The sequence below is a fragment of the Micropterus dolomieu genome, linkage group LG12 (assembly GCF_021292245.1).
Source record: "Micropterus dolomieu isolate WLL.071019.BEF.003 ecotype Adirondacks linkage group LG12, ASM2129224v1, whole genome shotgun sequence".
Lineage (NCBI taxonomy): Eukaryota > Metazoa > Chordata > Actinopteri > Centrarchiformes > Centrarchidae > Micropterus > Micropterus dolomieu.
Window position 1 is genome coordinate 35196556 of NC_060161.1, and position 15298 is coordinate 35211853.

The window sequence follows — 15298 nt, forward strand, 5'->3', positions numbered from 1 at the left end:
CTGCTCCTGCTCCTCTCACTGCTCCTGCTCCTCTCCCTGGCCCTGCTCCTCTCACTGCTCCTGCTCTTCTCCCTGCTCCTGCTCCTCTCACTGCTCCTGCTCCTCTCACTGCTCCTGCTCCTCTCCCTGGCCCTGCTCCTCTCCCTGCTCCTGCTCCTCTCACTGCTCCTGCTCCTCTCCCTGGCCCTGCTCCTCTCACTGCTCCTGCTCTTCTCCCTGCTCCTGCTCCTCTCACTGCTCCTGCTCCTCTCACTGCTCCTGCTCCTCTCACTGCTCCTGCATCTCTCACCTCTCCTGCATCTCTCACTGCTCCTGCATCTCTCCCTGGCCCTGCTCCTCTCACTGCTCCTGCATCTCTCACTGCTCCTGCATCTCTCCCTGGCCCTGCTCCTCTCACTGCTCCTGCTCCTCTCACTGGCCCTGCTCCTCTCCCTGCTCCTGCTCCTCTCCCTGGTCCTGCTCCTCTCCCTGCTCCTGCTCCTCTCACTGCTCCTGCTCCTCTCCCTGGCCCTGCTCCTCTCACTGCTCCTGCTCCTCTCACTGCTCCTGCTCCTCTCCCTGCTCCTGCTCCTCTCCCTGCTCCTGCTCTTCTCCCTGGGCCCCTTGCTCTTACTCTTCTTCGTCCAGACATTACAGTGTTTGTCTTTTTCTGTTTCTGTTTCCAAACACATCACTCCTCAAAGTCCTCCTTATATATATGTGTCAATGTAATAGAAGAAAAAAACCCTGCCACTAAGCCAGACTGGAATCAGCTGTGGTTGGCCCAATTTACCCAACATAAATCAGCTGTGTGTCAATTATTTAAATGTTTGTTTATTATCAGCCAAGATATATTGTTTTCGAACTGATATCATTGCAGAAACAGAGGTTTTTATACTGTATCTAAGGTTTGGAATATTGTTTTTGCTATTGTGGGATAGTGTGTGTTAACATTCGTAAATACTACAAAAATAATCCATAATTTTGTTGGGAGGTATAGCTTGTCTGTTAAGAAAATTTAAGCATTGTGGAAATGTGTTCACTGACTGCGTATTGTGTGAAAACGACATGAAATGTGTGAATGGTATGGCCACAAAAGACCGATGCTGTGCTAACTGTGTTTAGAGTTTTGAAAATGTGACAACTGATTGGACAAACGCTTGTTAGCGACTGAAAAAAACTGTAATACACACCATCTGTACTCTGCGTTACTGAGGAGAAGTATTAATACACACCATCTGTACTCTGCATTAATCCATAGTTAGTTTCCTTACCAATAATATTCATCGGCTGTTTGTCTCAGGAAGGTAACATTCTGTCCACGTCACAAAGCCATAACAGAACGCTGGAGAAGAACTAAATGAAATTACAATCCAGCTACATGTTTTTTCTACCAGCGCAGTAAAAGTTCAGCTGCTGATCTGAGCTTCGATGCTGGAAGCTGCCCTTTTATTGTCAATATGTCCTCACGAATGTACACCGCTGAAAACAGAGTTATGGATATCATATTGCATTTCTGTCAATAGATCCTCAGAAATATTACACACTGGACCTTTAATACACAGCACCTGATAAAACATTTTTAGATTTCATCCTGACATGTTCCACTGCGGCTTCAGCTGAAATGAAGTTATTCTGAACACATCACGTTCAGACAGCGAGCCCTGCAGCCGAGCTGTGATTTTAGAGAGGAGATCTTAATTAACGGGACAGTTTCTGAGGCTCTAACTGAAAACTCCTGAGTGTTTTCACATATTCAGATTGCCTATTTTGCGTGTCCAAATAATACGGAGCAAGCTGGAGGTTAATAACCGAGAAAAATGTGTCAAATTTACAGGAACAAAAATCCTGAATTTCCCTGACATAAAAGTCAAAAAAAATAAAAATCACTCTGGTGTTTTCTTCTGAATACGCCCAATCCAAGGCAAAGTCTCTGATGTGCATGATAGTGATTGTGGGCTAAACTCACGAGTATTTCCTCACTGTTTAATATAACTTTCCACCACATGCACACTACACGGCAGACGTGTGTGTGATGTTGCAGCCTTGCAAAGTGAAGTGCGCGACTACAATATAAGGAGAATATTCAAGTTTTTTACTTGGAGATTAATCTTGGAAAGATGTCTATGAAGATTCTCAGTCATCCAGGTCATAGTTCTCCAACGAATGTTAAAATCAAGGGCAACTGGACTTGGTTGAAGATACTGGAAGACGTTTCGTCCCTCATCCAAAGGACTTCTTCAGTTCTGACTTGGAATCTTGGAATCTGTCTGTTTCTATTACAGTGGACCTTATGTGCAGTTGTACCTTTACATCTTAATCATATAACACATAAAAATAAAATACAGAACAGAGATTTGAACTACAATAAGAACAAATTTACTCCATGCGATGCCAACAAGCCTCCCTGGCTTTATAATACGGAGCATGCGCTGTTGTGAAGAAACTCTGCCTGCACGGCCGAACACGCCCCTTTTATGTGAACCAACTGCAATTAAGTTAACACCAACTCATCTAACCAACACTGTCGTAGTACCGTTTAACTCCAGTGTAGCGGTCAGAGTTTGTTACCCTGAGTTTGCCTGATAACACGAGTTAACTCTGAGTAGGATGAACTCCCTTCATAGTACAGGCCACAGGTCACCTTAATGCAAGTCAGACAGTTAGTTCCTCCAAGATTTTGCTGCATTTTTGTGATCGTTGTGGAAAAAAATGTAAAATGTTCTTGGGTGTGTTTTTGTGATGAAAGTGTGGGAATCTGTAAAAACTGCAAAGGTAGATGTGATTTTTTTTAAACTTTAGAATTATAGCTGAAACATTTGTTGGGACTAATCCTGACCCGGCATATTTCAACCAGCTTACCTTGATTCTTTAAGGGATGCAGCAGCCTGTGTGAGATGTTGGTAACATGTCTGTTGCATCTTGTAAAAAAAGAAGTGAGTTTGCTGGTGTGTGACAACGTTCTGCAGGAAAAGGCAAAGATAGGTCACATTTCCAAATTGTTGTAATGGCGACATGGCAAAATCCTGAAGGGACTGTGCAGTCTCACTGGCGCAAAGCCAGTTGTAGGTGGAGAGCAGCGCAGAGATTTAAAAACATTTAATTCAATAGGTCAAATTTGCTAATCCTCATCCGAAAACATAGCCTCACCGAGTTTGAAAAAGTAGGTTTCACACATTTGCCGATTTTGCAAAAAACTGTATATTTTTATTGTAAATAAACACGTGCGTATAAGGTTTTTGAATGCAAGACATTATGTGGGAGTTGTCTGAACAATTTTAGTGTCAGCTAAAGGCCTCAGGGTGACACAGGAAACTAAAGGCCCAAGTTCCATGTTAATCATACTGATGTGGAGATATGAGATCACTTCATTTTTAGCACCACCTAGTGGCTAAATGGTGCCACATTTTGGGTAGAGTCTCTGTGGGGTATGTGAATGTACCGCCCCAAGTTGCATGTTGATCAGACAGACCTACACGGACATATGACATCACATCCTGTTTTCACTTTAAGATACAGAAGGATGTTATTTTTGGAGCGTCCATGGATTCTACATGCAAAGGTCTGCGCAGATCGGACTCTCTGCCTACGAGGAGTTCCCAAAGTAGCCTTGGCATATTTTGCTAGGTATAATGGGCGTGGCCTATATCACAATTCAGACAGACTTCTGGATTCTTCGTGAAACACTACAGTCCTCAGGATGAGTTTACAGCCAGTATGCTTCAGTACCCCTGGGTTCTATCTTCTTACCGCTGGGTTTCTCCTAAACCTAACCATATTTAGTTCTGCTCTCTCCGGTGTGGGTGCACACTGCCAGAAGAACCCAGAGTAACATGTGCTGGCCGGTGTCCAGCCTTCGCCCCTCTTCCCCAAACCTTGAAGTTGTCAGACGACACGGGGAGAGGCATCGAGACAGATTTTTACCCCTAACCTTTAAAAGTGAATACTAGAATGAACACTGAAATATGAAATATACTACAAACAACATTCAACAAACATTTTACTGACTGACAGTGACAGTTTTAGTGAATATTTAATTTAATTAAAATACAGTAATAAATAAGTTCTGAAATCTGGGATCATTACAGGAAACAGTGATGGCAAAGGTAAAAATAATACTACTGGTGGCTTCTGGGATTATTACAACTTTGATTTACACTTGGAACCATAACACTTGTAGTGCTAAGCTCACATCTGCCCATCATTTATTTTGTCACTTTCGAAGGTCATCCAAGCTTGCATGCTGAGATTCAGTTAGAGGTCTTTAAAGACGGCTGGTTCGATTGAAAGGATGATGGGAAGTTTTCTCATGTATAATGAGATCTTAATATATTTTTCATGTTCTGTTCCTCTTTAATAATTCAGATATTTATCTAAAGATATTTATGACATCTTGTGACTTTAGACCAGAACAAACTACAGCAAAGTAATGACTCTCACTGTCTGAAATAATGGATAAATCAAACTGATTATCGATCACTGCAGCTCCATTAGGACAAAATGTTAAGAGGTGGGTAAGGAGGATATGAAAGCAGAAAAACATTCATTCATTCTGTACGTTGGGGGGGGTGTCTTTCCCAGCATGTAGTGCACTGAAGAACATGCCACTACAGTATGGGAAGGTGTTTGTTATCATTGGGTATGTACAGCCATACAGCAGGGTCAGTACTGTTAATTTACATGTATTATGTTAGGATGCTATAACTACTTAAAGCTGTCTTGACTGTGTTATGTATTATAGACCCATGTGAGGCACAGACAATATTAATGTGATGAAGGGAAGTTATTGACCAATCAGAGCCAAGCGTCTTCCAGCTACAAACAGAAAGTCACTGTCTTTTCAGAAGTCGCTTTAGTTTTCATGAGTTTTGGCTGAAAATGTCTCATCAGCTGATTTTAAACCAGAGTCCAGTCCTCGAGGTAGTGTGTGTTAATACATATATATATATGGGAATGTGTGTCTGTGCGTTTATTCATGTTTCTGTTTGTTCAAGCAACATTATGAAGTCATTGTATTAAGATGACAACTTCAGAACCCTTTGGATGCTAAACTGACTTGAAATATCTGCCAGTGCCACTCTGGGCCCTGTGCTATTATTGTAACACTGAAATCCAGGCCGGTCATTCATCGTGAAAATGGCGTGATGCTTTACGGCACCAACATGAATCTTTAGCGAGCTATCAGAGGAAGCAACAAGTATACACTGTTAAATTTGTGGTATGTATGGATATCATGGCAGAATCTGAGAAGAGATAGAAGAACTCGTTGTCACATGGAGCTAGGAAAAGTGACCAGGCAAGAGGCTGACAGACGTTGGTGAGAGCTTTGTGAAATAAAAGGCTGTGAGACAGACAGCGAGCTGGCCTTCTTCCTGTTGGACTTGTCTGTAATATCTGTTTCTTGTCTTGTTGCACCTGCTTGATGCTGCAAAGTTTGTGATTTGCTAGTTTTTGTTCACAAAATATGAAAATCACACACAAAACCACATCTTTCATAACGTTGCTTTGAGAAATATGTGTACATGTATGATTGTGACGGTCACATGTGTGTTGGCATCATTTCTTTATATTCTTCTGTCGGTCCAGAAACTTTTGTCTTCGTGCAACTGGAATCTCATCCAGGCTGATGCCATGGTTACTGGCCCTGAGAGAGAGACAAGTTAAAGACAGAGAGGGAGAGGCAGGTTAGGTGATGGAACAGTGGATAAGACACATGCCTTTGCTGTGGGAGACCCACGTTTGAATACACTGTGACACATCCACCACTGTGTCCCTGAGCAAGACACATAACCCCTCGCTGCTCCTGAGGCGTGCGACCTCTCTACATATAGCAGTTAGTCGCTTTGGATAAAAACATCAGCTAAATGTAAGTGGAGAGAGATCTTTTAATGTTAACTTAAAAACAGTTGAAATTTTTTTTTTCAAGCACAGTTGACTAATCGGACAGGCCGAGGTACCCACTTACTTGTCGGGAACAGAAACTAAATATTCACGTGGACGGACAGGCCGAGGTACCGACTGCTCGTCGGAAACAGAAAATAAATATTCACGTGTACGGACAGGCCGAGGTACCAACTGCCTGTCGGAAACAGAAGCTAATCATTCACGCGGACGGAGAGGCCGAGGTACCGACTGCTCGTCGGAAACAGAAACTAAATATTCACATGGACGGACAGGCCGAGGTAACCAACTGCCTGTCGGAAACAGAAACTAAATATTCACATGGACGGACAGGCCGAGGTAACCGACTGCCTGTCGGAAACAGAAACTAAATATTCACGCGGACGGAGAGGCCGAGGTACCGACTGCTCGTCGGAAACAGAAACTAAATATTCACATGGACGGACAGGCCGAGGTAACCGACTGCCTGTCGGAAACAGAAGCTAATCATTCACGCGGACGGACAGGCCGAGGTACCGACTGCTCGTCGGAAACAGAAACTAAATATTCACATGGACGGACAGGCCGAGGTAACCAACTGCCTGTCGGAAACAGAAACTAAATATTCACGCGGACGGAGAGGCCGAGGTACCGACTGCCTGTCGGAAACAGAAACTAAATATTCACATGGACGGACAGGCCGAGGTAACCGACGGCCTGTCGAAAACAGAAGCTAATCATTCACGTGGACGAGAGGCCGAGGTACCGACTGCCCATCGGAAACATGAACTAAATATTCATGCCAACGAGGAGGCCGAGGTACCGACTGCTCGTCGGAAACAGAAACTAATCATTCACGTGGACGGACAGGCCGAGGTACCGACTGCTCGTCGGAAACAGAAGCTAATCATTCACGCGGACGAGAGGCCGAGGTACTGACTGCCCATCGGAAACATGAACTAAATATTCATGCCAACGAAGAGGCCGAGGTACCGACTGCCTGTCGGAAACAGAAACTAAATATTCACATGGACGGACAGGCCGAGGTAACCGACGGCCTGTCGGAAACAGAAGCTAATCATTCACTCGGACGAGAGGCCGAGGTACCGACTGCCCATCGGAAACATGAACTAAATATTCATGCCAACGAGGAGGCCGAGGTACCGACTGCTCGTCGGAAACAGAAACTAATCATTCACGTGGACGGACAGGCCGAGGTACCGACTGCTCGTCGGAAACAGAAGCTAATCATTCACGCGGACGAGAGGCCGAGGTACTGACTGCCCATCGGAAACATGAACTAAATATTCATGCCAACGAAGAGGCCGAGGTACCGACTGCCTGTCGGAAACAGAAACTAAATATTCACATGGACGGACAGGCCGAGGTAACCGACGGCCTGTCGGAAACAGAAGCTAATCATTCACATGGACGGACAGGCCGAGGTAACCGACTGCCTGTCGGAAACAGAAACTAAATATTCACGCGGACGGAGAGGCCGAGGTACCGACTGCTCGTCGGAAACAGAAACTAAATATTCACATGGACGGACAGGCCGAGGTACCGACTGCTCGTCGGAAACAGAAGCTAATCATTCACGCGGACGAGAGGCCGAGGTACTGACTGCCCATCGGAAACATGAACTAAATATTCATGCCAACGAAGAGGCCGAGGTACCGACTGCCTGTCGGAAACAGAAACTAAATATTCACATGGACGGACAGGCCGAGGTAACCGACGGCCTGTCGGAAACAGAAGCTAATCATTCACTCGGACGAGAGGCCGAGGTACCGACTGCCCATCGGAAACATGAACTAAATATTCATGCCAACGAAGAGGCCGAGGTACCGACTGCTCGTCGGAAACAGAAGCTAATCATTCACGTGGACGGACAGGCCGAGGTACCGACTGCTCGTCGGAAACAGAAACTAAATATTCATGCCAACGAAGAGGCCGAGGTACCGACTGCTCGTCGGAAACAGAAGCTAATCATTCACGTGGACGGACAGGCCGAGGTAACCGACTGCCTGTCGGAAACAGAAGCTAATCATTCACGCGGACGAGAGCCCGAGGTACTGACTGCCCATCGGAAACATGAACTAAATATTCATGCCAACGAAGAGGCCGAAGTACCGACTGCTCGTCGGAAACAGAAGCTAATCATTCACGTGGACGGACAGGCCGAGGTACCGACTGCTCGTCAGAAACAGAAACTAAATACTCACACCGACGGACAGGCCGAGGTAACCGACTGCCTGTCGGAAACAGAAGCTAATCATTCACGCGGACGGAGAGGCCGAGGTACCAACTGCTCGTCGGAAACAGAAGCTAATCATTCACGCGGACGGAGAGGCCGAGGTAACCGACTGCTCGTCGGAAACAGAAAATAAATATTCACGCCGACAGACAGGCCGAGGTACCAACTGCCTGTCGGAAACAGAAGCTAATCATTCACGCGGACGGAGAGGCCGAGGTACCCACTGCCCATCGGAAACAGAAACTAAATATTCATGCCAACGAAGAGGCCGAGGTACCGACTGCTCGTCGGAAACAGAAACTAAATAATCACGTGGACGGACAGGCCGAGGTAACCGACTGCTCGTCGGAAACAGAAACTAAATATTCACGTGGACGGAGAGGCCGAGGTACCGACTGCTCGTCGGAAACAGAAGCTAATCATTCACGCGGACGGAGAGGCCGAGGTAACCGACTGCCCGTCGGAAACAGAAGCTAATCATTCACACGGACGGAGAGGCCGAGGTAACCGACTGCCCGTCGGAAACAGAAACTAAATACTCACGCCGACAGACAGGCCGAGGTAACCGACTGCCCGTCGGAAACAGAAGCTAATCATTCACGCGGACGGAGAGGCCGAGGTACCGACTGCCCATCGGAAACAGAAACTAAATATTCATGCCAACGAAGAGGCCGAGGTACCGACTGCTCGTCGGAAACAGAAACTAAATATTCACATGGACGGACAGGCCGAGGTAACCGACGGCCCGTCGGAAACAGAAACTAAATATTCATGCCAACGAAGAGGCCGAGGTAACCGACTGCCTGTTGGAAACCGAAAATAAAAATTCACGTGGACGGACAGGCCGGGGTACCGACTGCTCGTCGGAAACAGAAACTAAATATTCACATGGACGGAGAGGCCGAGGTAACCGACTGCCTGTCGGAAACAGAAACTAAATACTCACGCCGACGGACAGGCCGAGGTAACCGACTGCCTGTCGGAAACAGAAACTAAATATTCACATGGACAGAGAGGCCGAGGTACCGACTGCCCGTCGGAAACAGAAACCAAATATTCACATGGACAGAGAGGCCGAGGTACCGACTGCCCGTCGGAAACAGAAACTAAATACTCACGCCGACGGACAGGCCGAGGTAACCGACTGCCTGTCGGAAACAGAAACTAAATATTCACGTGGACGGAGAGGCCGAGGTACCGACTGCTCGTCGGAAACAGAAACCAAATATTCACATGGACAGAGAGGCCGAGGTACCGACTGCCCGTCGGAAACAGAAACCAAATATTCACATGGACAGAGAGGCCGAGGTACTGACTGCCCGTCGGAAACAGAAACTAAATACTCACGCCGACGGACAGGCCGGGGTACTGACTGCTCGTCGGAAACAGAAGCTAATCATTCACGTGGACGGACAGGCTGAGGTACCGACTGCTCGTTGGAAACAGAAACCAAATATTCACATGGACAGAGAGGCCGAGGTACCGACTGCCCATTGGAAACAGAAACTAAATATTCACATGGACGGAGAGGCCGAGGTACCGACTGCCCATTGGAAACAGAAACTAAATATTCACATGGACGGAGAGGCCGAGGTACCGACTGCCCATCGGAAACAGAAACTAAATATTCACATGGACGGAGAGGCCGAGGTACCGACTGCCCATCGGAAACAGAAACTAAATACTCACGCCGACGGACAGGCCGAGGTACTGACTGCTCGTCGGAAACAGAAACCAAATACTCACGCCGACGGACAGGCCGAGGTACTGACTGCTCGTCGGAAACAGAAGCTAATCATTCACGCAGACGGAGAGGCCGGGATACTGGCTGCTTGACGGAAACAGAAGCTAATCATTCATGCTGACGGAGAGGCGCTACCTCCAAGTCCCATATGTGGTTTCTTACCCTCCAGTGACGTCTGGGGGAATAGGAAGGGGTTTATCAAAACCATCTCGACCCATCAGCCAGTACGTGTCCACTGTTCCCTTCACCTACAAAGACAAACATTTCATTGGATCACATTTCTAAACACATTAACATCACTGTTAATCATAGTGCAGATCTCGAGCAGATGCTTGTTGAGCTGATGGTTCTGGGGCTGGTCAGTTTGTACAGAAGTAAATCAACAACAGAACGGCAGAAGAAAGTAAACCTTCTGGAGTGGCTCAGCCAGAGTCCTCATTTCAACATAGCCATTCACACCAGACACTCAAGAATATTGCTGAACTGAAATTGATTTTTAAAGAGGAACGGTCCAAAATTTCTCCCGACCGTTGTTCAGGTCTGATCTACAGGAAATGTTTGGTTGAGGTTATTGCTGTCAAGAGGGTCAACCAGTTATTAAATCCAGGGGTTCACATATATTTCCTACCCTGCACTGTGAATCTTTCCAAGGTGTGTTCAATGAAAACATGGAAAATTGTTTGTCTGATATTATCAGTTCCCACCATGAACACTTGGTCACGGTGGAAATGAAACCTCCAACAAATGGCATCAGCATTCAGCCTCTTTCAACCAAAATGTTTTTATCAACACTACATCTTTTGTGACTACTACATATTTTTATGCTTTGAACATAACATTTTTATGGCTTAGTCATTTACTTAAAAATTACACTTTTACAATCACGTAACATTTATTAGGTTAAAATCACCAAAGATCTTTTTGTAAACAACCCCTAATGTTTAAAATTTCATTTGCATTTGATCGTTGCATCATCAACTGACATCCCAAAACTAACAACCTGTGTTTGCTAATGAGTGTCACGCTGCGTACCTGTGCCTTTCTGGTGTCTATGTGGTATCCCAGTTTGAGACTGGTCAGGACCTTCACTGTACTCAGACTGATGTGGATCCTGTAGGCTGGAGACCACAGAATCATCACTGAATACCACCAAACAGAACAAGAGGTTTTATGTCTAATGCGCTGGTTTAGTTCACTGATTGTTTTCTACGTACGCAGTCCGCTGGCCTCCATGTGCGAGGCGGTGGTCACCGTGTCTCCAAACAGACAATACCTGGGCATGGTGAGGCCAACCACGCCTGCTACCACCGGCCCTGAAGACAGACCGACAGAGAGACAGGTCCAGTCAGGTGTTCAGCCCTCAGCTTTGACACACTCTGATTCCAAACGTGTGTGTGTACCTGAATGCAGTCCGATGCGTATTTTGACTTTAATCTCGGGCATGTGTTTGATCTTAAAAGCTGCTATGGAGTGCAGGATGTCCAGAGACATGTTGGCCACTTCAGCTGCGTGTCGATTTCCGTTTCTGTTGGGGACACCTGAAGCCACCATGTAGGCGTCTCCGATAGTTTCTACCTGTAAACAGAACGCATAGCGGTCTGAGGCTAAGTTTATATTTTGATTTAATTTCTGCAACATGCATCAGTGAATCATTGATCATGACATTTGTTAGCACAGAAAGATAAAGCTTCTATTCAGATATCTGATGAGTTAGAAACTCTCAACACTAGTTTTCATGTCAGTTAATGAAACAGCTGAGTGATGGGATTTATCCAGATGGAAAATGATCACAGAGAGAGTTGTCTTCTTAACTTCAGTGCCACACAGTCCACTGTGAGCAGCTCCAGTCTGTTTCTCTGTGCAATTACAATTACCCAAGTGCAGGAAATAAATGTGCAATTACACAAAAGAATCATTGTAGAACATACAGTACTGTGGTTCAACAGGACAGGTTCCACTCAGAACAGGCCTCGCCATGGTCGGCCAAAGAAGCTGAGTGCACGTGCTCAGCGTCATATCCAGAGGTTGTATTTGGGAAACGTCTGAGTGCTGCCAGCACTGCTGCAGAAGGGTGGGGGGTCAGCCTGTCAGGGCCCATACGCCGCACACTGCATCAAACTGGTCTGCATGGCTGACATTTTGTGTCCTTGTGTCCTCACTTTTGTTGCCAGCGGTTTGGACATTAATGGCTGTGTGATTTTGAGAGCACAGCAAAAAATATACTGCGGGTCCAGGGATTTAGCTAGCACTGATAAGATGGAATCAACAAAGGAAGTTGAAAAGAACATTAAAGTGAGGATATGTGGCTGCTCCCGAAAACGTACCGCACGAGCCTGACTCGACGGCGGACACACTAACGAGGAGGCTAAAAACCCATGGGCACTAGCGTCGGTCACCAGTGTGTCTCTTAAGGTGTAGGAGAGTGAGGTTTACTCATTGCACAGCTTTACATTTCTGTCACACGGGCTTATAAAAGAAATACAACAAACCTCTCAGTTGTTACTGACAAAAACAAATGCAATGATTTATGTCGGTTTTTCCGAGCATTTAGAATAGCAAAACATTTGTGTCCTTTTCTTTACTCTGCATGTCACCATGTTTGCGGGAGCGGGCGGTAATGGTCACAAAATCAGCAGGAGTGGGATCACAGGCCCGCGCAGGTCTCTGGTTCCTACCTTGTAGACGTCATGAGTAGCAATGATAGCATCAAACATGGTGTAGAGGTCATTCAGCAGGTCGACCACCTGCACACACACACACAAAGTGTCAGTAAAACAGTGATGGAAACAGATGATCAGCAAGTGTCTGAACAGTTTGTACCTCGATGGGTTCACTGAGAGCTGAGATGGTGGTAAACCCAACGATGTCACTGAAGTAAAGGGTGCAGTCTGAATAGTGTTCAGGTCGGACCGGCTTCCCCTTCTTCAGAGACTGAGCCACGGATCTGAAACACATGCGTTTAGTAAGATTTAGAGAGAGCCAAAGGGCTGAAAGCAAACTAAAACCCAAATGAACCAGACTGAGATTCTAAAGCAGACTACTACCCAAATAAACCCAGATCAGATTCTAAAGCAGACTACTACCCAAATGAACCAGACTGAGATTCTAAAGCAGACCAGTACCCAAATGAACTCAGATCAGATTCTAAAGCAGACCAGTACCCAAATGAACCCGGATCAGATTCTAAAGCAGACCAGTACCCAAATGAACCAGACTGAGATTCTAAAGCAGACCAGTACCCAAATGAACCCGACTCAAAATCTAAACCATTTATAAAAAACTTCAAAATACATAAATAAATAAAAGAAAAAGGTATCATAATTTAGACATGTAGGCTTGAATGGAGACATTTTAAAACAGGATGTGATGAGGAGCTGAGTAAACAGGTGAGGTGGTGATGTCACTGTGATGTCACGTGTTTTCAGGTGATTGTAAATGAAACTGCTCTGTGTTGGTGAACCAATCTGCAGCTATGGAACAGGTTCCATCCTAGATGTGATGGAGGAGGGTGTAAATGAGGTGATGCTGGTGTCACTGCTGTACTTCATGATTTCAGTTTTAAATGAGTGTCTTACTTTGGCAGGAGCTGTCCCACCAGCTTATCTGTCTTGTTTCTCTCAATCTCCAGTTCGTCTGTTCGCTCTCGGATCAGATCCTCCAGGTTTGAACTATACTGCTCCAACATCCTCAACATGGAGTCGATGATGTTGGCCTTCTTCCCTCTGTTAATGCCCCGAAACTACAACACACAAAAAAAAGCACAGGTCTTCCTGGGTCAGGGTAAAACATGGCGAGTACTCAGAAGAAAACATAGAGACAGCTGTCAGGCTGTCTCACCTGTTTGAAGATTTCATCGAAGTTTGGCCTCTTACTCGGATCTTCATTCCAACAATCGTTCATCAGGCTGAGACACTCTGTAGGAGCTTCATCCACCGAAACAAGAGGTCTGCACAGAGGAGGAGGCTGCTTCAGACGCTCCACTATCTCTGAGAGGCAGAATGGTAACCAGACAGACAGGTAATCAGACAGGTAACCAGACAGGTAACCAGACAGACAGGTAATCAGAAAGGTAACCAGACAGGTAACCAGACAGACAGGTAATCAGACAGGTAACCAGACAGACAGGTAATCAGACATGTAATCAGACAGGTAACCAGACAGACTGGTAACCAGACAGACAGGTAATCAGAAAGGTAACCAGACAGGTAACCAGACAGACAGGTAACCAGACAGGTAACCAGACAGGTAACCAGACAGGTAACCAGACAGACAGGTAACCAGACAGGTAACCAGACAGGTAACCAGACAGACTGGTAACCAGACAGACAGGTAACCAGACAGGTAACCAGACAGACTGGTAACCAGACAGACTGGTAACCAGACAGACAGGTAACCAGACAGACTGGTAACCAGACAGACAGGTAACCAGACAGACAGGTAACCAGACAGACAGGTAACCAGACAGACAGGTAATCAGACAGGTAACCAGACAGACAGGTAACCAGACAGGTAACCAGACAGGTAACCAGACAGACAGGTAACCAGACAGGTAACCAGACAGGTAACCAGACAGACTGGTAACATGACAGACAGGTAACCAGACAGACTGGTAACATGACAGACAGGTAACCAGACAGACAGGTAACCAGACAGGTAACCAGACAGACAGGTAATCAGACAGGTAACCAGACAGACTGGTAACCAGACAGACAGGTAACCAGACAGACTGGTAACCAGACAGACTGGTAACCAGACAGACTGGTAACCAGACAGACAGGTAACCAGACAGGTAACCAGACAGACAGGTAACCAGACAGGTAACCAGACAGACATGTAACCAGACAGACATGTAATCAGACAGGTAACCAGACAGACAGGTAACCAGACAGGTAACCAGACAGACAGGTAATCAGACAGGTAATCAGACAGGTAACCAGACAGACAGGTAACCAGACAGACAGGTAACCAGACAGGTAATCAGACAGGTAACCAGACAGACAGGTAACCAGAAAGACAGGTAATCAGACAGGTAACCAGACAGACAGGTAATCAGACAGGTAACCAGACAGGTAACCAGACAGACAGGTAATCAGACAGGTAACCAGACAGAAAGGTAACCAGACAGACAGGTAATCAGACAGGTAATCAGACAGGTAACCAGACAGGTAACCAGACAGACAGGTAATCAGACAGGTAATCAGACAGGTAACCAGACAGGTAACCAGACAGACAGGTAATCAGACAGGTAACCAGACAGACTGGTAACCAGACAGACAGGTAACCAGACAGACTGGTAACCAGACAGACTGGTAACCAGACAGACTGGTAACCAGACAGACTGGTAACCAGACAGACTGGTAACCAGACAGACTGGTAACCAGACAGACAGGTAACCAGACAGGTAATCAGACAGGTAACCAGACAGACAGGTAATCAGA

At 46.1% G+C, this 15298-nt stretch overlaps 2 protein-coding genes across 2 annotated transcripts in view; one reads left to right on the forward strand and one right to left on the reverse strand.

Annotated features, from left to right (window-relative positions):
• Positions 1-15298, forward strand: part of LOC123980885 (zinc finger protein 208-like) — an 808576-nt gene that overhangs the window by 582446 nt on the left and 210832 nt on the right. The gene's annotated exons all lie outside the window — the stretch shown is intronic.
• The window catches only part of LOC123980941 (retinal guanylyl cyclase 2-like), a 51103-nt gene continuing 39804 nt past the window's right edge, over positions 4000-15298 (reverse strand). Inside the window, exons 15-23 of the mRNA XM_046065567.1 lie at positions 13698-13846; positions 13436-13599; positions 12681-12804; positions 12536-12604; positions 11261-11435; positions 11075-11173; positions 10893-10978; positions 10023-10108; positions 4000-5623 (exon numbers count right to left, since the gene is read on the reverse strand). Coding sequence (XP_045921523.1) covers positions 5536-5623; positions 10023-10108; positions 10893-10978; positions 11075-11173; positions 11261-11435; positions 12536-12604; positions 12681-12804; positions 13436-13599; positions 13698-13846 — 1040 coding nt within the window. The 3' untranslated portion in view covers positions 4000-5535. The remainder of the gene's footprint in view (positions 5624-10022; positions 10109-10892; positions 10979-11074; positions 11174-11260; positions 11436-12535; positions 12605-12680; positions 12805-13435; positions 13600-13697; positions 13847-15298) is intronic.